Source organism: Mytilus edulis, chromosome 10 (genome assembly GCF_963676685.1).
Source record: "Mytilus edulis chromosome 10, xbMytEdul2.2, whole genome shotgun sequence".
NCBI lineage: Eukaryota > Metazoa > Mollusca > Bivalvia > Mytilida > Mytilidae > Mytilus > Mytilus edulis.
The window spans coordinates 35,477,704-35,504,365 of record NC_092353.1 but is presented as its reverse complement, the minus strand read 5'-3'; the positions used below and the strand labels follow the sequence as shown (position 1 = coordinate 35,504,365).

At 32.0% G+C, this 26,662-nt stretch overlaps 1 protein-coding gene across 5 annotated transcripts in view; it reads right to left on the bottom strand.

Moving 5' to 3' along the window:
• Window positions 1–26,662, bottom strand: part of LOC139491017 (uncharacterized) — a 75,526-nt gene that overhangs the window by 23,328 nt on the left and 25,536 nt on the right. For all 5 annotated transcript variants that reach the window (XM_071278264.1, XM_071278261.1, XM_071278263.1 and 2 more), the window contains 9 exons: window positions 24,398–24,497; window positions 21,589–21,795; window positions 17,675–17,775; window positions 14,986–15,085; window positions 8,830–9,027; window positions 4,742–5,026; window positions 3,871–4,161; window positions 2,343–2,660; window positions 507–803 (listed from right to left, as the gene is read on the bottom strand). In XM_071278264.1, the coding sequence (XP_071134365.1) occupies window positions 507–803; window positions 2,343–2,660; window positions 3,871–4,161; window positions 4,742–5,026; window positions 8,830–9,027; window positions 14,986–15,085; window positions 17,675–17,775; window positions 21,589–21,795; window positions 24,398–24,497 (1,897 nt within the window). The remainder of the gene's footprint in view (window positions 1–506; window positions 804–2,342; window positions 2,661–3,870; window positions 4,162–4,741; window positions 5,027–8,829; window positions 9,028–14,985; window positions 15,086–17,674; window positions 17,776–21,588; window positions 21,796–24,397; window positions 24,498–26,662) is intronic.

The following is a 26,662-nucleotide window of genomic DNA, read 5'->3' as shown; positions in this document are numbered from 1 at the left end:
GACATATTGATGGTATGATTACTATTTCGTGTATTCTATAGTGAACCAATGTATAATAATTTGTCTTAATAAAGGCAACAGTAGTAAACCGCTTCTCAATTGACAAATGTTGAATAAGCATGAATAAATCCAGGTCACAACCAAAAACTGTGGGAAACACACCAACTTTAACTGAACTGCTACAAAAACAAACGATAACATACACAAAAACGGTTAATACATATCCGCAAATTTGAAAGAAGAAAGTAGATTAAGTGAAAATAATTGAATGTCTGAAGAACACCGTGAACAAAAGAGAATTACATAAAATAGAAAGCTATTTGAATAAAAGTGGAGATGGGAGCTAAATATAATTGTCAAATCCGCATGAAGTAAACTTTTCATTTCGGAGATTAAACCTGACTTTTTAACAACTTCTAAATTCATCGGTCGGAAAATTAAGAAAGGAATGATAATGAAAGATAATGCCATTGTCCAGTGTTAAGTGTTAGAAAATGTTTACTTACTTCCTGTTACATTCAACACGGTCGTTAGACTGCTTCCAATACCAATAGTATTACTTGCATAGCACGTGTAATGTCCTTCATCATTATTGTCAACATCGGATATTGTTAGAGAAGGATTTATTGTTGATGACCCATGAAACTTGTTACCAATTACAACTGTTGTCGTAGTGTCATTTATCTCTTTAACCCAGAATACATCTCGAAGTGCAATATTTGATAGTGCTGTGCATTCCAGTGTTAAATCATCTTGTAGATTTACAGTATATAAGGATTTCGATATGTGAACAGCAGGAATCTCTGCAATATTCATAATGACGGTAATAATATGCTGCACAAAAAGTTAATTTCATAACGTTTTTGCGATACAATATGTTTAAAAAGTGTTCTTTCAGCGAAAGACAATAACAAGTACCAACTTGATAAATACAAATTTGATAAGGAAAGAGTTAAAAAGGTAGGCTTTTCATTCCCCGCTTCAACTTAAGTGGCGCAATTTGAAACCATAAGTTCATAATGATATTGTTGTACAGGGTTCAGACCCTTCCTATTGTCCTGTCAATTTTGTAATATGCGACATAGGGTAAATAATACAAAAATATATCTAACTTCTAATTGATGTCAAGCTTTAATCTGAAAGGAAACGCATGAGAAATGCCCAACCAGTGATAAGAGCATACGATACAGAAACAGGGACAATAATTACGCATTAAAATTTAAAGTGGTCTTTTTTCATTCTTGCAAATCCTAAGAACAAAGAAAACAAATATAAAAATATTTGGTTATCATTTGTAGTTGCAAACCAATTTGCTTTGTACAACCAATAACGGATAATATTCTGATTTTAAAAACCAAGTAACGAATTCGACCTTTATTGTGTAACTGACTGAAAGCCCATCAAACTTATAAACACTGTACTAAAAAAGTTGAAAAGTTCTTTTTTCAGTTTGGTAGTTTATTTTTTACGGTTGTGATAAGAACATATAAATATTGGAAAAAAAACATAACATCTCAGAAACGAATCATCGACGTAAGTTTTTTATTAATCAAAAATACTGTTAATGGGTAACAACATTGACTTTATTTCATAATTTCAAGAAAATTATTATTAGATTTCTTTGGTATCTTGTCAGTTTTACTAGGCTACTGTTCATGAATACGTTTTAACGCTGCCTCAATTTTCGCTTTTGTTGACAGTTCTGTTGCAACTGCTGGATTCGAGCGTCACTGATGAGTCTTTTGTAGACGTAACGCGCGTCGGCGTATATACAAAATTTAGTCCTGGTATCTATGATGAGTTTATTTACAACCACTGGGTCGATGCCACTGCTGGTGGAGATTAATTTCCCGATACCAGCCCAGTAGCCAGCACTTTTTGTGCTGATATGAATTATCATTGATATGGTTATATTTATAAATTAACTGTTTACAAAATTTAGAATTTTTGAAATACTAAGGCTTTTCTACATCAGGCATAGATTACCTTAGCTGGATTTGGCAAAACTTTTAGGAATTTTTGTCCTCAATGCTCTTCAACTTCGTACTTTATTTGGCCTTTTTTGGATTCGAGCGTCACTGATGAGTCTTTTGTAGACTAAACGCGCGTCGGTGTATATACAAAATTTATTCCTGGTATCTATGATACGTTTTTTTAAAAGAGACTGAAGTACCTTGTTCCTACAAAGTTTCTATTTAATTATTAAAAAATCAATTAAATAATAACTGATACTCGGAACCATGTCATGCCCCGTAATTCCTCATAGTTTTTCTAAACTTACATTACTTGAAAAATACATTTTGTATTGATTTGTTTCATTGTAACAGTCATACTATCCATACCTGGAATCACGAGTGACGCAGATTTATCACTGACCGTTGATCCAATTAAACTCCTTGCTCTGCAGCTGTATTGTCCTGCATCAGATGACTCAAGGAACATTATTGTTAGTGAGGGATTACTGATAGTGGAACCTTGATATTTGAGTGGAGTCGATGAAAGAATGACCGGGTCAATCCTTTTTCCTTCTTGGTTGATGAATATCCACTGAACTTCCTGTATAGGACTTTTCGGGGATTGTATTGTACAGATAATGGTTATTTCCTGTCCTGCTAATTGGATGTACGATGTCTGTGGCACTTTGACAATTGGCTTTGCTCCTGTGAACGACCAATAGTTATGCATGACATAATGGTATTATGCAACGTTATCTTTACAATAAACGAAGATGAGGTGCGATTGTCAATGAATTTTAATTTACCAGAGACAAAATGACGAAGGGATTGACAAACAAAGATCATTACATGGCGTTCAACGATCACCAAAACTGACAAACAAATTTTATTAACAGAAACAAACGACAACCATTTAATTACAGGATCCTTTCTTGGGCACTCACATACAGAATATGTCGGGGTTGAAAATATTTGTCAGCACCCCCGTTATCTTTTATTGGAACAGTGATGCTATACAAATCAGTTGAAAAGGGCTGAACACATCAGACCGATACGAAACACAAACAACGGTTTAGAAAGCATACAGTAAGTCAAATTGACTACCGAAGTCACCCCGGTAGATATGTTAAAAAACATTAACGCGTTCTAACATCCATACCCCTTGGAATAAAAGTATGAGTATTTATCACTACAATAAGGTGTTTGATCTTGAAAGAAAGTCATGGTCAAAACTTAGAAATCCTTATATCGTTTCAACTTTCAAATTATAAACCCTTGTAACTAGGGAAAAATGTAGTAGTACATTTGACAAATGTTTACTTTGATGGAACACTCACAATTTACCTGTTTACTCAAACAGGGCTCTGTAAAGGCTATCGTCACTCATCTCTAGTTTATAGAAAGTTTATATATGCATGGACACAGGAAAAAAATGAAAATAGAATGTATACAAAACCTTCACAAATGGCTACAAATGACTGATCTAGAACTTTATTGTATTAAACTAAATAGCCCAACCCGTATCTTTAAAGTTTGTTATTTACCTATATGTTAAATTATTTGTGTGAAATAAATTGATATAGCATACCGAATTAAAAAAAGAAGATATATCACTCTACTGTAGCATGAGATGCAATTTATCTCATGTTGTTCGCAGTTAAACATGGTTAAGACAATGTGGACTTTTTATCAATCTCAATATTTTTATGAATTACTTCGACTTGTGAATTTAACTAAAAATAATCTTTACCCTCTTTTTTTAGCCCGGATGATGTAACTGGATGATTTGCTACAAAATCTCATTGTAGTTACCAAATAAAATCTCATCACTAAAACTATTCGTTTGTCAAATTAATCTAAATTCAAAAAGATTTCATGAAAAGAAAATGAGTTTGTCATCGTTGTCAGTACTTACCCATTGGTAGTAAAGCTATTGTGTCCGTATTAACGGTTATTATTTCATTTATTGCCACACACATATAATATCCTAAGTCATTTTGTTTCACCGAGTTAATTGTCAGAGATGGATTATTGATGTTGCCACCAGCATATTTTGAATTGTCTCCAACATTAATTGGACTGTTATTGAAATGCCATTCCAGTGTTGCAGCAGTTCCAGAGGTAATGGTACACTGCAAGGTGACTTTACTGGCTAGGGGAGGTGAATATTTAGTGATCGGTGCATTCACACTCAACAATAATGGAACTGAAATTAAAAAAGCTCCATAAATCATATATCTGTGTAAGAGATACACTTTAAAGGTCTCTGTTTCTAATATGAGATTTCGTTTATTACAGAACTTCACGTTTCTACGCAAAGGCTTTACAATATACGAAATCACCAAAAGGTTCCTTTTATGTACACTTATTTTATCCTTCGAGTTATATATTGTTTTGTTTTATTCATGTGTTTTTCTTTCTGAAACTTACTGTTTTGCTAGTTTTATGTTTGAAATGTTCGATTTTGTGTTACATTTAGTACTGTAGTTAATGAATCCTTTTGATTTCCTCTAAAGTTCTTCAAAACTTGCAATTTGAGCTCTGAACTTTGAAGTAGATAAGATGTACTGTGAGCCCTTATGTTATCCCACATATAAAAACATATCATTTAAACATAAGTGGATAGAGTAATACAGATAAGAAAACTGAATAATGTCTGCACAATGTTTTAGGCAACATCTTGTAATGTAAAATTTATAATTTGAATGCACAAAATAGGGAAATCATTGTTACGTAAAACAATTTCGAAATTGTTTTGAACCAACACAGACTATATGTTTACTCACCCTTTGGTGTCAGCAATATGCTACGAGAATTTACAGTAGAACGCCCATCTGTTGCGTGACATGTATAATATCCTAAATCATTTTGTTCTACTGAAATAATGGTAAGAGATGGAATACTTGCATTCCCACCAAGTAATCTTCCATTTTCTGGTATATCAATCAGGTTTTTGTTTTTATACCAAGTCACTGCTTTTGCGGTTCCACTTGTTATTACACATACCATTGTTACACTATCATACAATGTCGGTGAATATATGGTAACAGGAGCACTTATTGACAAAGAACCTGAAAAGATTGACGTATGCTTTATATCGATTGCGATTGTAAGTCATGAAACAACATCCATTACTGTACTTTTATACAGGAATTTAGAATATAGCACTGCAAACCTATGAATACACGTTTGATTTGAGATAAAATAAAAACAATGAAAATGGTCCTATTACATATTGAAAAATCTAAATAATATGGAGGATGAACAAATAGCATACCCGTGTGCTAAAGTGTTTCTTCTGTTTGATGTAAGGACGTGAAATATTAAAAGAATGATTAATTTATTATGAAAATTTATTTTTTCATTCAATATTATTTCGTTTTTGTTTATTACATGGGTCCCATAAAACAGCCTTCAAAGCCTTTGAAAAAAAACTAAACAATGGCCGAAGAAAAAGGACGAAAAAATGTCGAAAAGGACATTCTTCAAAGACTACACACAAATAGTTTTAGCAAAATGTATTTTGATGAACCAATTGCCTAAAACATAGATGAATGGATAAAAAGCCCTCAAGCAGTCGATACAAATAAAGTCATGTTAGTCGAACCTTAATTTCTTATAAAAATACCAACATTGTTATTCAGAAGGATACGTGAAAAATGAAATATCTTTATACAATTTCTTCCATTATACAATAGTTCTAATTTTCAGCAAAAAGAAATCATGTTCGTATAAAATATAGTTGGAGTTTTGTCTTTTTAATTTTTTTCTTTATAATATTTAAATTCCGGTTTGAAAGTAAAATGCCGATATTTGATCGTAGAACAACGTATAAGTTGCAACAGAATTTTCATACTTGTCGTTAATTTACCCATAATATATATGTATGTGGTTGCAAGATACGTTTCGCTAGTGCTGTTCTAAAGTGTGTATATCCGATAAAACTTTATATAGGATTTTGGTTGCCTCAACTTGATGATTCATTTCTTAAAAACTTATGATCATTTTTTTACTATATCTAAATATATGAGCAATACATTTTTCACTGACTGTTAAACATCTGACTATCAATTTACGAAATAATGACACAGTATTGTTTCCAACTTTCACATGAAAACATCGCAATTTGTGAAAACTCTGGAATGTATTACAAAGTAATTTAAAAAATGAGTTTATACATTGATAACAAATTACAAGCTTTTAACCATAGTGTTAATTTTACTTATCTATATTGTAATTACGACATAACTTTTATTGAGATTGTGGTAAAATAATGACCATTTCATTATTATAAACGATACTTAAAAGTGATCACAATCTTGGTTTATATGATGATCTTTCACGTACTTTGCGTATGTTACTCACTGGAAATATTCGCTTCACTGATATTATACAGTGTCTCACTCTTTAAAATAACACATCGTCTATTCCTAGACGTACGCTGCTACATGTATTGCGGCAAAAGCTTTGAGTAGTCTGAACAATATGTGTAATAAACTGAACGTTTAACAATGTCAAATTCCACGATTGAAAATCGTCTTTTCAAGTTTCACATGACTGTGACTATACAAGTTGCAAAATAAAAATACACTACGGATCTCGTTGACATTCATAACAATTAAAAATATGCACACCAATAAAAAAAAGAGAAAGTGTATTGGTTACTACCGTTTACCACCAAGTAATGAAACAGTTGTTTTCCATTCATTTTATTTTTTGATTAAGCCATTTGTTAAAAGAATTTCCGTTTTGAATATTCCCTAGAGTTCGGTATTTTTGTTATTTTTATTTTGGAAAAGTATTTTCATTCCCGATGTTGTTAAGTAAAAAAAACGTACAAGTGAACATTTTGATGTCCATACCTATATAATTAAAAATATGTCGTATTAATACCCAGGTCTGAATTGAATTCTATTTGGAAATCATATGTAGACAAAGGTCATGTTCGCGTAAATAGTAATATAAGAAAACTCTAGAACTCAAAGGAAAATTCAAAACGAAAAGGCCCTTATCAAATAGCAAAAATAAAAGCTAAAACTTTATAAATAGATAAAAAATGACTATAATATTCCCGATTGGGTTTACACATTTCCTAATATTTGGAGATTTGTCCTGGTTTAATAGCTAGCTAAATCTCTCACATGTATGGCATAGAATTTCATCATTTTGACAACAATGTGTAAGCAAAGCAATAATCATACAGGGCAAAAATGTTAAAAATAGGGTACAGGGAAAAAATGCCAAAACAAAATGGTGTACAGAAGTCAATCTTGCGTTATTATATTTATCACTATAAAAAAAAAACAATTATGTCATCAAAGAAAAACAAAATGGCACTCTACAGACAAAGCATAAAAGCAAACATGAAAGACAAGGATGCAATAGCCCAACTCAATAATAAAATGGCGGTATGCATAAATTCCGAGTCAAGCCAACAGGATATTACCAATAAATGACTTAACTATACAGGATAGAAATATACAAATACAAAACACAAAGAACTATATAACACATATTAAGACAATAAACAATGTCAGTATGAACGGTCATTCGGGTTGCTGTGCAATAGTATCACGTTTACATGGAACAGCGTTGATGTTGGTATACCCTAGAGCGACACTAAACAGTTTTTCGTGTCCGCTAGAAAAAAAAACACGTTTCAAATGTTGTCCATTTCAAGTTGGCTACTCTGAATAAACGATATTCCTTTCATGTATAATAAAACTCGATTGTTCAATGAATTCAGAACATAAGTTTAAATATTTGAATATGCCAAATTTGGCAATTGTAATATAAGTAATGTATTACCAAATAATTTGTAAATAATGCTTCACTAAAATCAATGCATTATGTCAGAGAATTTGTGTATGCAGAGCCACGTTCTTGTGAAAATTTTAAATAGGTCCTTCAAAACTTACATTATTGCCTGGCCTATATTGCACTGGGAGTTTAAAGTGCAGTGTTGAAGGTGCAACCGAAACGAAAGGACATTTTAATTCTATGTGTTATACAATTATTATGAAAAAATCCCAAAATATTCAATCCCACTGTTGAAATTGTCAGGTGTCGTCTGTTTCGTGTTAGTTGTAATGAAGTGCCCAATGATACTCGAGCAAACTGTTGCGCGTTACTCTATATGAACTAACTGTTGAATGCACGCGTTACTCTTTGAAACGATGAACAACACGTACGCTTTTTCAGGGAAGTGCACGAAAGAGCAGTTACGCGTTGTTCTAGCATTTCAGTCAAAATATGACATTGAGATTCGCAAGGACCTACATATATCGACAAATTCTAATTTGCTTCATATCGAGGCTTGATAATCAATTGCAACGTGAAGCAAAACGTGATTCATATTTTCAAGAAAAGTGAGCTAACATTAAAATTCAAATATGGAATACAATTGCATTGAGTAAAAGGAAGCATTTTTTTGTTCCTACCCCTTACTAGTTCTTTAGTTTCCATTCCGCTTTATAATCAGTTGTATTTACTCGATAAACCGTATGGTAGAGGATACGCATCAAGACTGCTTTTGTTTGTGTCTTGTAAGTCAAAAGTTTATCGTAACAGTAACAATATTGCCTTATTTCAAGTCTGTTTGCGAAAGGTTAACCTAACTTAATTTATCTCATCCGAATTTAACATATCTCTAATGTGCGAGCCAAATTTTGTGACAGTAATACTACCTGTTCATATAGCCCTTTACTTAATCCGTTACTACTGATACATCCTTGGATTTTAAATATTTTGCCTTGAGTGTTCCTGATGAAGATAAATCTAAAAAGGCGCTTCTGACGCATACAATTTACAAAGTTTAATTTTCAAGTTTTATAACATAAGCTACTGTAGTTTGTTTAGCATACATTACACTTACTCATTTCACAAACATGATTACGAACATAGGACGCTTCATGATCAAACCATCCTTTCTCATTAGTTATTAAGAAATCCTGTTCGTAGAGTTGAGCATCATCTGGTTGTCCCGAATACCATTTTGAATAGTTGAAAGGTGTTCCAGACGACCACTTCCATGATCCTTCCGTTTCATCATCTCTTCCACCTAACCAAAAATCTTTAAAAACATTTATAAGGTTAATAGTAAATATATACCAAAGAACGGTGAATTAAATCCCATAATCGAAGGAGCTTTAATTGCGATAACAACAGGTTTGAATAATCATGTAAATGTATTATGGTAGAAGAGTTTCAATTTAAAAGTTTTATTTAAAAGAGATGTCTGAGGGACTTACAAACTCACAGTCGAAAACAAACTGATAATGAAAAAGCAAAAATAAAAAAAAAATAAAAAATATTGAGCAACACGAGCCCACCAAAAAAAACGGGTGTGATCTCAGGTGCTCCAGAAGGATTAGTTGATTTTTCTCAACATGTGGCGCCCATAGTTTTGCTCATGGAAGTACAAATCCGGTTATCGGTCTCATTCTGTATTTCATGATTGTAGATTGTGAATGAGTATGACATTACCCTTCTATAAATAGGATATCATTTTTTTTCTAAAAGTTAGGGCAATTTCAGATTATAAGAATACATTTATTATGGATCTCATTACCTTTACAATTACTCATTATGATATTTAAATTTTATTTATTTTTTAACACAAGATATTTAATTCTTAATAGCTATCAAATAATAAGTCTAACTCAATTTTATTTTTAATCGTTCTCATTTAGTTGAATATAATATTTGATCTATCTTATTCTAGTCCTTCATCAGATTTTTTAAAGCATCCCGATTGAATAGTTTTAATTTGTTTTGTTGGTGTTGATTAACAAACAACATTTCACAGGACATGTAAGTTATACGAACTTGAGATAAAGGATACGTCAGTTAAGTCTGCCTCATACTTATATCTAGAAATTGACTATGAGGGTGTGTTGCAAACAAAACTTTACGACAAAACAGATCATTTCAGCTTCCTAGTTGTGAACTTTCCATTTCTATGTAGCAACATTCAAGCAATACCTGCACGCGGAGTATATATCTCCCAATTGATACGATATTCCCGGTATTTCCTATCATGATTTCATTGATAAGGTGTAGCTTCTCACAAGAAAGCTATTAAACAAAGAGTTCTAAATTGTAAAGTTGAAATCATCCTTTCGTAAATTTTACGGACGCCATTTGAGTTGGTTGACCTTTATGAATTAACCGTTTCACAGATGATATGTTCAGTATGTCGTAACTACAATACATTTTTTCCCTTTTCCCGAATGTGACCTACCGAATTAGACGATTTACCGGATTTGTAATAACATAAGTCACATATGGTGTTAGGGATCTGCTTCCCCTTCCGGAGCACCTGGGATCACCCTTCTTTCTTTTCCTTTTTAACCATGGCGTTGTCATTTTTTTCAATCTTTGAGTTTGACTGTCCCTCTGGTATCTTTCGCACCTCTTTTATACATAATAATTTAATAAGGGGTTGCAAGCTTTCTTTAATCTTCGTTTTTATGCCGAACAACCTTTTAAGTTTCCATTTGCTATTTAAACATGAAGCCCGCGTTTTTACCTTATAAAGAGTAATTGATCCTTTCGATTTAAATAATAAAACTTATTTCAGCCGCATTGGGTTTTCAGTATATATATATAAAAAAGGTGTGATATGTTTGTTAATATAATGAGACATCTCTCATCAAACAAAATGAGGTGAAAGGTAATAAGTAAAACGCACAATACGACAATCAGCTATTAGAAAACACCCATAACGCATAGTAAGCTATACTAGACACCGAAATAAAAAATTAAAAAATCTAACGGAAAACTAATAGTCTGATTAATGTACAAATCAAATGAGAAAACTAAAAGTATGATCAATGCGCAGAACAAAAATGTGTAAAATTTAATATGATACATGGCTATAAATAAAGGCAACAGTTATATATAAATAAAGGCAACAGTAGTATACCGCTGTTCAAACTCATAAATCCATGGACAAAAAACAAAATCGGGGTAACAAACTAAAACTGAGCGAAACGCATTAAATATAAGAGGAGAAAAACGACACAACACTACAATGTAACACACAAAAACGGACCAAGTATCAGACAAAATTCCACGAGAATAACAAATATAACATTAAAACCAAATACATGAATTTGGGATAGACAAGTACCGTGACACGTCTTATCGCAATGTGAATTTACACTAAAAAATAAGAGAAAACAAACGACGCAACGTTAAAATGTAACACACACAGAAACGAACTATAATATAACAATGGCCATATTCCTGACTTGGTACAGGACATTTTTAAAGGAAAAGATGGCGGGTTGAACCTGGTTTTGTGGCATGCCAAACCTTACCTTTTATAGTATACCACTCTTCGAAAGTCATAAATCAATTGAGAGAAAACAAATCCGGGTTACAAACTAAAACCGAGAGAAACACAAACTATAGGCGAAATAAATGTTCATTTCTTGTGACAAGAAGATATGGAATAAAGTCGCGTGGTTATAATTTTAACCTGTAGCCTTGATATATAAAGATTATGGAATATTAAGCAATATGATGTATCAAATACTCTTGCTTTATATAATTTGTACGTTTTCAAGACAAAATATTCAACTCAAACACGCCCTAACATAAAAAGGTGCACTCCATTTTCTATTTTCGGCGCAATTGTTACTTATTTTGGGGATTTTTTTTCTGAGTCACAAAATGGAAGGGCAGAAGCGAAAATGAAGGAAAACGTAAATAAATATGTTCTCCGTCCGTGGTAAAAAAATGTATGTATTTTTTTTTAGATCCACCAATAGTGACCCTTGTAGCACGGTAGTAGTTGCATTCTCTTTTGTGTACCCTACCAACATCAATGTATCTGAGCAGTGTGATTGGACAACTAGAGGCTCTAAAGAGCCTGTGTCGCTCACCTTGGTCTATGTGAATATTAAACAATGGACACAGATGGATTCATGACAAAATTGTGTTTTGGTGGTGGTGATGTGTTTGTAGATCTTACTTTACTAAACATTCTTGCTGCTTACAATTATCTCTATCTATAACAGTACTTTCTGTAGAAAATGTTATTGGAAATCTTCAAATTTTAAGAAAATTGTTAAAAATTGACTATGAAGGGCAATAACTCCTTAGGAGGTTAATTGACTATTTTGGTCATAGTGACTTATTTTTAGTTCTTACTTTGCTGTACATTATTGCTGTTTACAGTTTATCTCTATCTATAATAATATTCAAGATAACAAAAAAAAACAGCAAAATTTCCTCAAAATTACCAATTCAGGGGCAGCAACCTAACAACCGATTATCCGATTCATCTGAAAATTCCAGGGCAGATAGTTCTTGACCTGATCAACAATTTGACTTCCTGTCAGATTTGCTCTTAATGCTTTGGTTTTTGAGTTATAAGCCAAAAACTGCATTTTACCCCCATGTTCTTTTTTTAGCCATGCCGGCCATCTTGGTTTGTTGGCGAGTTACCGGACACATTTTTTTAACTAGATACCCCAATGATGATTATGGCTAAGTTTGGTTAAATTTGGCCCAGTAGTTTCAGAGGAGAAGATTTTTCTAAAAGATTACTAAGATTTACGAAAAATGGTTAAAAATTGACTATAAAGGGCAATAACTCCTAAAGTGGTCAACTGACCATTTTTGTCATGTTGACTTATTTGTAGATCTTACTTTGCTGAACATTATTGTTGTTTACAGTTTATCTCTATCTATAATAATATTCAAGATTATAACCAAAAACAGCAAAATTTCCTTAAAATTACCATTTCAGGGGCAGCAACCCAACAACGAAATGTCCGATTCATCTGAAAATTTCAGGGCAGATAGATCTTGACCTGATGAACAATTTTACCCCAGTCAGATTTGCTCTAAATGCTTTGGTTTTTGAGTTATAAGCCAAAAACTGCATTTTACCCCTATGTTCTATTTTTAGCCATGGCGACCATCTTGGTTGGTTGGCCGGGTCATTGGACACATTTTTTAAACTAGATACCCAAATGATGATTAGGGTCAAGTTTGGTTAAATTTGGCCCAGTAGTTTCAGAGGAGAAGATTTTTCTAAAAGATTACTAAGATTTACGAAAAATGGTTAAAAATTGACTATAAAGGGCAATAACTCCTAAAGTGATCAACTGACGATTTTGGTCATGTTGACTTATTTGTAGATCTTACTTTGCTGAACATTATTGCTGTTACAGTTTATCTCTATCTATAATAATATTCAAGATAATAACCAAAAACAGCAAAATTTCCTTAAAATTACCATTTCAGGGGCAGCAACCCAACAACGAAATGTCTGATTCAATTGAAAATTTCAGGGCAGATAGATCTTGATCTGATGAACAATATTACCCCTGTCAGATTTCCTCTTAATGCTTTGGTTTTTGAGTTATAAGCCAAAAACTGCATTTTACCCCTATGATTTATTTTTAGCCATGGCGGCCATATTGGTTGGTTGGCCGGGTCACCGGACACATTTTTTAAACTAAATACCCCAATGATGATTATGGCCAAGTTTGGTTAAATTTGGCCCAGTAGTTTCAGAGGAGAAGATTTTTCTAAAAGATTTTTAAGATTTACGAAAAATGGTTAAAAATTGACTATAAAGGGCAATAACTCCTAAAGTGGTCAACTGACCATTTTGGTCATGTTGACTTATTTGTAGATCTTACTTTGCTAAACATTATTGCTGTTTACAGTTTATCTCTATCTATAATAATTTTCAAGATAATAACCAAAACAGCAAAATTTCCTTAAAATTACCATTTCAGGGGCAGCAACCCAACAACGAAACGTCCGATTCATCTGAAAATTTCAGGGCAGATAGATCTTGACCTAATGAACAATATTACCCCCATGTCAGATTTGCTCTAAATGCTTTGGTTTTTGAGTTATAAGCCAAAAACTGCATTTTACCCCTATGTTCTATTTTTAGCCATGGCGGCCATCTTGGTTGGTTGGCCGGGTCACCGGACACATTTGTTAAACTAGATACCCCAATGATGATTGTGGCCAAGTTTGGTTAAATTTGGCCCAGTAGTTTCAGAGGAGAAGATTTTTGTAAAAGTTAACGCAGGACGACGACGACGGACGACGACGGACGACGACGGACGACGACGGACGCCGGACGCCAAGTGATGAGAAAAGCTCACTTGGCCTTTCGGCCAGGTAAGCTAAAAAATACAGTATCAACTGAACATACTTTCCCAAACTAAGGGATAAATCAGGTGTAGAAAAATATGAAAAAATTTAACATACGGATGAAAATGGTTTTTTGAGATTTTTTTAAAATTTTTGTATTCACTGCACGATAAAAGACCTTAATGCACTAGTAGCCTTAGGTTTTTATAAATAGCAAAACAAGTTAACGGTCATGATACACATTCAAATTCATTTCTGAATAGTAAAATGAAAGTACTTCAGTTAACTGTGAATGTAAAATTTTTGGCAGTGTTGGAAAGTACAAAAAAAATTAAAAGACTATCATTATCCCTTACGGGCCAGGAAATACTACCGTGTCACCTATAGTAAACATTACAGTAAGCATTTATCGCCTTCTCTAACAAAGAGCTTTAATTCTTTTGTCCTATTTCTAATGGGTTTCCGCCTGTAGGTCAGTGGTACGTACTGAACATCAAAGTGATGTCACAACCAATAAGTAGTGTGTTGAACTTGAATTTTACCAAACATTACACCATAAATAACCATTTGTGGAAAACTTTGAATATGGCAATTCTGTTCAATATTGATTAATATTAAACCACATTTACTATAATAGGTATTAAAAATCAAAAAATGAACTAGTTAAACAATAAGTCAATAATTTGGGTTTGTTTTTAGGCATTTCATAATATTACCTGACAAAGAGCAAACCCTAATTAATAGTAATGTTTTATTCACAGATAAGGTCCATGAACGCCATTTTAAGACACCACAACAACAATGTATAAATAACATTGGATAATCACTGAAACCTATGATGTTTCATAGATGTTTAAAACGTAACATTTCTAATCTTATTATACTATCATGTTAGGCTTACATTCTCCGAAGTATTGATTTCTAATGATGTTTCGAATATATTCATCTTCTGCTTCTGTCTCTATTTCTGCAAGTATTGTACCATTTTCTCGGCAAGCATTCTTAAATGTAAAAAGTTATGTGTTTAATTTGATAAATGGAGTTTGACCGCGGATGAAATTACATAATTATGTTTGCATTCTAACTAATATCATTAAGAAAACATAGATACAAATAAAAGGAAGGAGATGATCGGTGGACGACAATTGCTTATTCTTTAGTTTTCTATGTTGTGTCATGTGTACTATTGTTTTTCTGTTTGTCTTTTTCATTTTTAGTCATAGCGTTGTCAGTTTGTTTTAGATTTATGAGTTTGACAGTCCCTTTGGTATCTTTCGCCCCTCTTTTAGACAGGAGCAATTCGACAATCTATTCCAAAAATATGTAGAACTACACATTATCTATAACAAACACCAGGTGTCTATACAATATACAAAGCTCTTCTTCCTCAATTTCATAAATGATGTATATAAGTTAAACAAATATCAACAAAACTTTTGAATCTGCAAACAAGAAAATAAAGATGCGTGTGATGTGAAACTTAAACTTACGAGGTTTCTGAATAGGAAGATGCGAATGAATATGATGCAAGCTAAAAGCATATAAATCATCTAAGAAAGTATTGTAGGAGATCCACCCCCCCCAAAAAAAAAAAAAAAACACGAGAAAAACCCTAATGAAAAAAATTATATCGTAGTATCTTGTCGACGCAACGGATTATGCTGCTTTAACAGTTCATGCAAATTCTCAGTTTATTTTTTACATTGATTTATATCGATTTGTGAGATGAGAACATTGGTAAACACCTATGACCTTTCTTTTTCATTGGAAGAGGGGCGAAAGACACCAGAATGACATTCAAACTCATTGATCAAAAATAAGCTGACAATGCCATGGCTAGAAAAAAAAAACAAAAAAAAACAAGTAATAGTTAACAAGACACAACATAGACAACTAAATCAACACAAACCCACCAAAAAAACTTAGGGTGATTTCATGTGCTCCCGGGTAAGCTGATCCTGGTTCACATTTGGCACTTGTCGTGGTGCTTATGTTGTTAAACAAAAAATATTAATGTCCTATTCAGTCAAATGAAAAATCAAACATCATAGAAATATATACACTTTATTGAACACGCAAGCCAACAGACGGATTGATGCAGCTATTGAAAACATGATGCATCCCATTTATTATAAATGTGATACAAAAAAATTGATAAGAAATCCTACAATTTGCACCAAAATAGATGTCTTTCTATAATGGCAAATTGTTCGTATGTATCTTGTTATGATATTGTAATTATTGTATTTATTATGTTGGCCTAATTTGTGTTGTGTGGTCTGATAGTTGTTTACAAAATAATCGTATAACTGTGTAGTTTAGAAATCACTAGAACAAACACAAAATGATTGGAACTTTCCATTTGACTTTCATAATGATTCCAGAATGATCCTAATAAAAGATGCGTTATTTAGAATTTTACATTTTACTAGAAACTTCCGTTGTAACTTTCAAGGACGTTCCATTTCTAGAGTGTTCTAGAAATTTCCGTGACAACTATATATATGCAGACACTAAAGTTAAACTTCGATAGACATTAGTATTCACAGCATTTGGATTGACACTTTTATTCTACAAACAACATCATACTGGATTGTGACCTAAGTTGTGAACGTAATATTCAGATTGGATTCAGAGAAGATATCCGGATACAAAGATAAAAGATTGGACTCATGTTTTGACAGTTAATTTGACAGTAATATTTGTGTAATACTTTTTGTAAATGTTTGTATACTAAATATTGTTAAATTTTATTATTGATTTGTGTCTTTTGTTGGCTGCAATTTAAAGGCGATTTCTGACAGTAACAATCTTCAATCCAACATATTAAAAATCAAATTAGCGATGAAAAGTGGCATAGTTTTACACACCTGAACCAACTCGGCTGTGAAAAGCGAATTTGTATTTTACTATTTCACATTCATCAATGATTTAAAAAATGCTTCCCTCTATCTCAAAGCTAGTGCCCCTTAAAGAGATACATTGGATCGAAATTTTACACATTTGCTTCTAAATTTTGGATAGACATACCTAACTGTTTTGTTAAAAAAAAATACACACAAGCGGATTAATGTAAAGACAATATGAAAACGTTCCTTACATAAGAATATTCTATATTTGTATAACAATTCTTTGGAAATAATTGATTATTATTAAAGTACATGTTTTTATAAAATAAGAATCATATTTTTACTGTATATTTATCTAATTTAAAAACCTTTCATTGATGTCTCTTTTTTTTTATATAAAAGTGGGTACAATAATCTACTTATGTTATTAGACATTTTGTCATTTTAGCACAATCGTTGTCAAGTTAAATCAGTTTGAATGATAAAATTCAGTCGAAAATGCAACTTTTCCCCAATATATTACTGTTTGATGTCGTAAAAATACGTTAGCAGCGTCATTACTGCCCCTTTAAATATTTCTTATGCTGTTTTGGCCAAAACCTTCCCAATCACACTTGGTTGTTATCTCCAACGTTCATGGTTGTTTCTTTCTAATCCTTTCAACTCAATGATAGTGATTTGTGACAAGTTCATAAATTACTATAACTATTTGTTCTCATCTATATCAACAGATAAACTTACGTCTGCACTAAACCAATCAAGTTCATTCCTTGAGTCCATAAAGAGGTAACACGAATTGTCAAAAGACAACCAATCTGTTGGGCAATTTATCTCATGGGCAACTGAAAAAAGAGCTTTTAGTTTAAACATATTTATTCACCATCAATACAAATATATCATCATACAAAATACACAATAATAACAGGATTCGGAAACAAGCTATATATAGCTTATATTAATCCGTTTCCTTGAAATACCAACTCCAGTTAACTATTACATAAATATAGCATGCAATGTAACTATGACATGGAACAAGAATAAATAAGTAACTATATAACAAAAAAAGAAAGGAGAAAAAATAATAATTTTAAAATGATGAAAATAAATACAACAAAAGAAGAAAAAAAAAGTAAAAAAAAGAAAACAGAAAACTACACTGAAATACTACACACATGTTTAGATGAATTGCAACTTAGTGAGAATAGTGAATAACAATTTAACTTGTAAATCTCTTGCACTTCAGTAGGAATTTTTGTACTTTTCCAAAAATATCTTTATTTTGGTCTAAATTTAGAGCTTGTGATCCAAAAAAAAAGTAAATTCGTGTTTAGTGTGACTGGATAATTAATTGAGAAAATAATGTCATTACGCAATTCGTCATATTTTTTACAATGCAATAAGAAATAAGCTGTAGACTCGATCAAACCACACGAGCAGTTTGTAGAATCTACTAGATTTCGTTTGAACAAATGTTCATTTAGAGAACTACTATTCATCCTTAATCTGGCATGTAATACTTGACCCATTCTTGTACCAGTGTAGTAAAAATTTGGGCATTTATTATTTGGGGTTTTTATACGACTTTTAAAAATGCTTAAAGACGTAGAATTTCTCGTTTGGTCTGGTAACTTATTCTACAATTAAATAGACAAAGGAAGGAAATAATCGGAGTATAGATTGGTTCTTGTACGAATTTCCGAAGTATTTTGAGTCTGACGAGTGAAATGGTTATGTAAATTAACTATTTGATTTGGTACCAAGTTTTGTAAATAATATGGAGTTTCCTTATTCACCATTTTATAAAACATAGTGAGCTTGTGTTTTTCCCTTCTTTCTGAAAGTGTTCCCCAACACGCATCTGTATCGAAGTTAATTTATTCCCACCTGTTACATTTCTCATAGCTTCAATTTGAAAAAAAATCTTTTATTTATTTGTTTCTAATAATACAAGTAAAGATTAAAGTTTCAATGTGGTTTACCGACGCAATTTGTAATTGTGTGTCTTACTTAGTATGCATTGTTAGTATAATTTGAGGAAAGACTGGCAGTTAGTCATAACATAATTTAGTTGATTATTCGTTGATGTTACCTGGAAGTTTCGTTTGGTGACAGATCGATGTAGCATGATCACAATCTTCTTACAAGTTTTGCTTAAACCGGTACAAGGTACCACCTTGAACGGGACAAGGTTTGAGGCATTGGATCATAATGAAGTTTTATTGTGACCATATATATAAAACAATAATAAGATGTGTTATATCATGTGTGTAGGCCAGAATTTTTATATTTTCCCTTATTCAACTTAGATTTGTCACTTATTAACCTTTTTACAAAGAACATTGGAAACTAATGTTGTCAAAATTGGGGAAATAAAGGCAAAATAAAAGGTAATTGATTACCGAAAAAGTTTATGTCTACTTAGCTTCTCTTTTTAAAAATATAATTATTGAAGCAGAAACCAGGGGAAAATGATTGACAAATTAATTTTTTTAGATAACTGGGGATAGTAATTCATACACTATTCATAGAAAAAACTACAGTTAGCTCTTGTTGTGTCGAACTCGGTTGACTCGAAATTTTGGATAAGTCAAAGTTTTCTCGAGGTCCCGAACTTTTTTGCATATAAATATATGTATTTAGAATCCTCTGATGTGTCTAAATTTGAAGAGTCGAAATTTTGGTTGAGACAAACTAAATCTAAGGTCCCAAGGTTATCAAAAGCATTCAAAATTCATTAGTTATCTCAAACTTATCGCATTTATCAAATAAAATTGAGAATGGAAATGGGGAATGTGCCAAAGAGACAACAACCCGACCATGGAAAAAAACACAACAGCAGAAGGTCACCAACAGGTCTTCAATGTAGCGAGAAATTCCCGCACCCGGAGGCGTCCTTCAGCTGGCCCCTAAACAAATATATACTAGTTCAGTGATAATGAACGCCATACTAATTTCAAAATTGTACACAAGAAACTAAAATTAAAATAATACAAGACTAACAAAGGCCAGAGGCTCCTGACTTGGGACAGGCGCAAAAATGCGGCGGGGTTAAACATGTTTGTGAGATCTCAACCCTCCCCCTATACATCTAGCCAATGTAGAAAAGTAAACGCATAACAATACGCACATTAAAGTTCAGTTCAAGAGAAGTCCGAGTCTGATGTCCGAAGATGTAACCAAAGAAAATAAACAAAATGACAATAATACATAAATAGCAACAGACTATTAGCAGTTAACTGACATGCCAGCTCCAGGCTTCAATTAAACAGACTGAAAGATTATGATTTCATCATATGAACATCAGGCACAATCCTTCCCGTTAGGAAACATATACTCCGGGATTGAATAGTTAATCCGACAATACACGTGTAATTGAATTTCCGATCACTGACCACTTTATTGATTAATGACATGCTATTTTGACTTCCGTTGGTGATCACATAAATGAAACTCAATTCAGCGTCTTTAATCTTATTGCATTTTCTATTGAAAAGAAAGATTGAGATTAAATCAAAATGATAGAAAGTCTTAAGTTTCTTAAATCTCTTGTATGCGAGAATAAACAATGTTGTTAACTTTAAATGAATTTATATTAAGAATATTAAGTGACTTCTGTCGATCTACATACAATCTTTTAAAATAACTCTTAAATAATTTAATAGCCTCTGTGATATAGAACTGTATTATTTGTATGTACCGCCACGTGATATTCAACTAATAGTCAACAGATTCTGAAATAACAAAATTTTGTCTGACTTTTGAGTGTTTTCTGTCTACATGTTAGACAAAAGACATCTGAGAAGAAAAAGGTTCGTAAATCCAATCAAACTTTGTTCACAGAGTATCAAATTCAAAGTACTTTTTTTTTATTTCTAATTAGAAATGTCTTAATATACTTATTTACTAATAAAAAGTCTACGCAAACTAAAGAAATGACGAATCAGTTCGAGGTAGTCTGGTTTTTCCAAATATATTGACTAATCCTATTAATTTTATTTTTTTTATACAAAATGTAATTCACCACTGACATAGCCGACAACATATCAATCAAATGTACATTATTATGGTGTTTATTAGAAAATATGGCTTTATCTGCAATAAATGGCAACGGACTATTTATATTTGGAATTGTGTTCATTTCACTAAATCTCTAACAAGGTGCAGTAAATTCAAACAAAACAACTGATGTCTTAAAACCAGTTTAAATGAACGAATCTAAAACTTTGAATTAAAGCTGTCTTTTTTGTTTTAAGAAAGTGTGAAAATATACCTATGTATGATTACCAATTAACAAACAACATACAAGATGAATAAAACGGCGGTAAGACAAAGCAACTTCGAAAATCATTTCTACAGAAATGTGAAGAAACCTCAGAAAATTATGAAAGAATATAGTTTAAAGAACCTTTGTGAACACGCTCACATATCCCGAACCTTCACATTGTCACTAGGCAACACTATCACCAGAGTCCTAAGCTCAAAGACTCCTAGCTCTTACGAAAGTCGCTGATAAACTGTTATAGATTTTGTACATCTACTTATTATGTCCTCATCAACTTCTACGTTTCATGTATTTTTTTTTTGTGTCTTAAGAAAACATTATTTAATTCCAGTTAGAATACAATACCCAATAAAGGGTTTTAGTATTAACTTACCCATTTCGCATACATAATGACGAACATGCAAGAGGGACGATGGATGATCAATCCATCCCGCGTAATTAGTCATCAAATAATCCTGTTTATAAACACCTGAGTTATCATTTGGTTCTCCTGGAAGCCAATGTGTATATGTAAAAGGTGTTCCTGACGACCATTTCCACGAGCCTTCCACTTCATCATCTCTTCCTCCTAACCAAAAATCTAGAGAAACAAATAATATCAAGAAATTTATCAGAAAAATAGCACAATTACAGAACGTTTCAATGGTCAAGGTACAGAATTGTTTTTTTTACTGAATCTGTAAATGTGTGTACCTGCAAAAAAGTTGAATATTACAACTCTTATTAATATTATAAGAGGTTATCAAGGTAGTGGTCGGTTAACAAGACAAGTTCTAAAATCAATCGACGTTGATATTATCATCAGTGGACTGTTTATTAGCGTTATCGCTATTTAATTACGGTTGTTATCATTATATTGCGTGCTAGAAAGCTATAATAGTTAGAAAGACACTTTAAATAGCAAAAGGGACAAACGGACATGGTGGTTTCTATATTCGACCCAAAGTTAATTTGTGGGGTATAATTAGCTGAAGTTCTGTTTTATATATATACATTAAGCATTCTTAATAAAATACTATTTGTAATTGGTAACCTTTAATATAAAGCTATCAAACAGATGAATTAATTAACATGGATTGGGTATAATTAACATTTTAATAGGCTTTATAAACAACATTACCGTAATAGAATAGAATGTGAATCATGTTTAACAGAATTTTTGTATTTATAAATTGTTTAAGATTTTTTTTTTTTGTAACGAAATTCCTGACTTGACAATTAACCAGTTTTTTTGTTTTTGTTTACGTTCATTGAAACCTGAAACGCTTCTCTATTTCTTTTAATTATATTACAATAATATCATTATCATGGTAACGGTAAATAATTTGAAAATTTCATTAATAAAATGCAATTGATTGAGACGGATTTTTTCTGAGTTGGGTTATAAACTTGATCCATGGCAATATTAAAGGGACACAGTTGGTTCCCAAATGAATTCCTTCAAAATGTCGATATTTATTATTGCAAACACGTACAAAGATGTGTTTGACACTCCGACAATTGTATTGAATTTATACTATCCAGTGTCATTCATGAAACCAAATTTTAACGGGTTTTTCTAAAGTTTTGGAAGCCAATACATGTAACCTGCATTAGTCCATGTGCATATTTTTCATATGGTTTGTTAATGGAGTTCATCAACGTTTACTGTATGTTTTTTTATTGACCGTTGGGTTTTATGTTTAATTTACGCCTTTTTTTGTCCTTTATAGCTTGCTGTTGGGCGTGAGCCTAAACTCCAGAATTTGAATTATAATTGTTTAGCTTTTTTACATTGTGATGTGGATGGGGACTTGTCTCACTGGCACTCATACAACATCATGTTATTTATATAAAGTAGAAAAAAATTCAAATCTTTCATGGCGACCTTGAGATAAGCTCTAATGGCGACACGATACTTTACTATCTGTAAAGCATACGCGCTTTAATGTACATGAATTTTTATACGATGGTCTATAATAGCTAACTGTTACTTCATGAAGACAACCAACATTATTTTTTTGATTGTCCATCATACACTATTAACAGGATCACACTCCTTGATAAACTGTCTGCTTATGGAGTTGATATTGATTTAAACTTGATACTATTTGGTGATCAATCTATGAGTATTGAAGACAATGTGCAGATAGTTAAGGCTGTTCATGAATATATAAAAAATTCAGAGAGATTTGTATAATGAAATGTATTTTATAGTCCAAAACAAAATTAACTTTTACTTTGTATGTCTGTATTTTATATTATATTAAGCTCTTAAACCCGAACCAGCTAAAAAATAATTAAAATTGAAACAAAAATATAATGAAACGACAGTACATTGAAATTAATATTATTAAAGCTAAAAAGCTAATAAATGCACTTTTATTTCTATATCATTCATATATTCAATTTGTATATCTTTAATTTCTTAAATCTATTTTTTTCTTTTCTTTTATTAATAACATTCTAAATTCTTTTTATATTATTATAATTCTTTAATGTATCAATATGGTTACTACTCGTTGTCGTTTTTCTTCAGGTGCAATAATTTAGTAAAAATAAGTACATGATATCAAACATGTTGTTTTAAAAATGAGTTATTAAATTTATTATTTTAGATAGCTGACTGGAGACCATTTAATTTAATGTGAGACCTCTAAATCAATGTTGGAGTATACAACCTAGAATACTAAAACTTTTTTTTTTTTTTTTTCATAATTTTTTTTTTTTCATAATTTTTCTAAGTTAACATTTGAAGCATTTTAAAATAGTCATACTTTTGATCTGAGTTAACTATTTGAAATATCATTCCAGTCAGCTAAGAGGTATTTTTGAAAAATTAATTCTGTTTTGTCTTTATGTTTGTGTATGTGTTGCTTTGTTTGAATGTAATATATTGTACCTTGTTTTGTGGAGAGGGCTTACATAGGCTATGCCTGTTGCCCAATCCAATTCAATTTATTTGAATAAAATATTGTTTAAACTAAACTACTTCATTTTAGTCTGGTTGATTATTATTTCATTTACAGTCATACCACATATCCTTTTCCGCAGAAACTGGAACAACATCTAACATTTGGGTAAAATTGACGTTTAAACCATGATAGTCCAACAAAAAGTCTTTTATTAAACAGTTTTGGATTTGTCTAAGCATATTTATTTTATAATCTGATTTTAGCAAAAGTCCTTACGCCTATACTTACAATCACGTGATCCTAAATTTTTCATGTTGCTTAAAATGTATTTGTCTTCAGATTCCGTCTCTATCTCTGCAAGTTTTGCACCATGTTCTTCACAAAACGTCTAGAATGTAAACAAATAATCTTGTTTATATTGCGATGATTGAAATCAGGCCAAGAGTAAAATTATATGTTTTGTATTATGAAAAAACCCCGATATGTGTTAATTCACTGTCACTAACCGATAAACTAATGAAGGCTCATCGAAATACAACCTCAAAGACATTCCCAATACAACCGGTAGCTCTTATTATAATATTACTTGTTTATATTAGATCCGAAATGTTTCTAAGATATGAATTTAAGGGCAGGCAATTTAAAGACTTTAAAAACTCATTAACAACAGAAGCTTAGATATACTAGTACAATGCGTTTTGTTATTCTGACCATTTATATTGCATTGATATGAAGATCAGTTGTACTGCAATTTTCTACAAAAAATAATTTTGTTTTGTCACACATATTGTTTTTTTCGTTTTTCTATCGTTTTTAATCTCTCCACGGTACGAAGTCCAGAAGATTTTATTAATGATGTATAGAATCAGCAAACAAATCTTATTTCGGTATACGTTCGGTTACTGACTGTGTTACTTAACGGTGACTGAGTTTGTGTTTGAATCAATAGATTTAAAAAGATAAAGGTATGCGTTTCAAGCATTCTGTAAAATGGAAGCATTCAGAGTTGTTTAACAATTTGAACGTTTTGTTTGTCTGGTTAAAACGTCAGTTTAACGTTTATACTTCTTGTGAACTGTGTTTATATAACGAATTCTTTTAAGTCAGCTGATAAGGGGTGTCTGTCAACCTTAACTACACCTTATGTAAGAAGGCTGCATTTTGATTGGTTGAAAACCAGTGTATTTGTTGCACATTCTTCATTTTATAGGATTTGTTTTTTTTCACCACTGCCGGTGAATTTGCATTAAATACCTTGATATTTTCCATTTTGGATATTCCTGTTCTATCCTCGTGAGCCTGTTTCCACCCCCACAAATTATTCAGAACCTTTCTCACTGATCCCAATTATTAAGACAACATGGTTAAACAATATTGATTGTATTAAATCGGAACTAAGATATAAATATATATAATTATACAACTCGTCTAAACATCAACCTAACAACGTTAGAAGTAAATTTGCTTTCGCAAATTTTTTTGTTCTTCCCTCGCTGGGATTCGAACTCATGCTACTGAGATATCGTGACACCAAATCGTCGCACTGCATCAAGCGCTAAACCACCCGACCACCTGGGCTTCACAAAAAGAAAGCTGTCGGTGGCCGGATGTTACCTTTCCTCGTCAGTTTCAATCTAGCGTCGTAATACAGTACATGATATATAAGACATGAAGATGAAATAGGTACAAATCACCTGAAATATCTATAGTAAAGGATCCTACAAATTAATGTTAGATACAGTCAGTCACAGAAATAATTATATTTATAAATACGTCTGAATCAGTGACAACTCTATAACATATTTATCCATCGGATCACCAGCAATGATGGTTGTACATTGCTGTGTACATTCTGTATATATACAACTCGTCTAAACATCAACCTAACAATGTTAGATCTGTCAATTTGCTTTCGCATTTTTTTTTGTTTTTTGTTCTTCCCTCGCCGGGATTCGAACTTATACTACTGAGATATCATGATACTATATATATAAAGAGGGAAAAAAGACGTCTGTAAAAATAAACGATTAATGGATGGAACAACATTGTCGTTTACACGTATCATAGATACCATGACATTACAAAAAGACAGCACTAAAGTACAGATATAATTCCCGATTACCATTCACATTTACTGACAGTGTCAATCAAAATCTATTCGGTGTAATCAAACAGATGTATCATGTTATGGAGGGGTATTTGCGAAATAATACCAGTCTTGTAACCAAATGTCCCTCGCCTAGCGGCTTGGAAAATTTCACAGTCCCTTGACTGGTATTTTTCGCAAATACCCCTTATTAACATGACATATCTGTTTAATACATCTGTTCCAGTTCTAACATAAAGAACTAGCTTCTACACAAATAAATGTATATATTTGTTTAGGGGCCAGTTGAAGGACGCCTCCGGGTGCGGGAGTTTCTCGCTACATTGAAGACCATTTTGGTGACCTTCTGCTGTTGTTTTTTTCTATGGTCAGGTTGTTGTCTCTTTGGCACATTCCCCATTTCCATTCTCAATTTTATACTCTTTTCCGTTTATTTTGATCTCTAA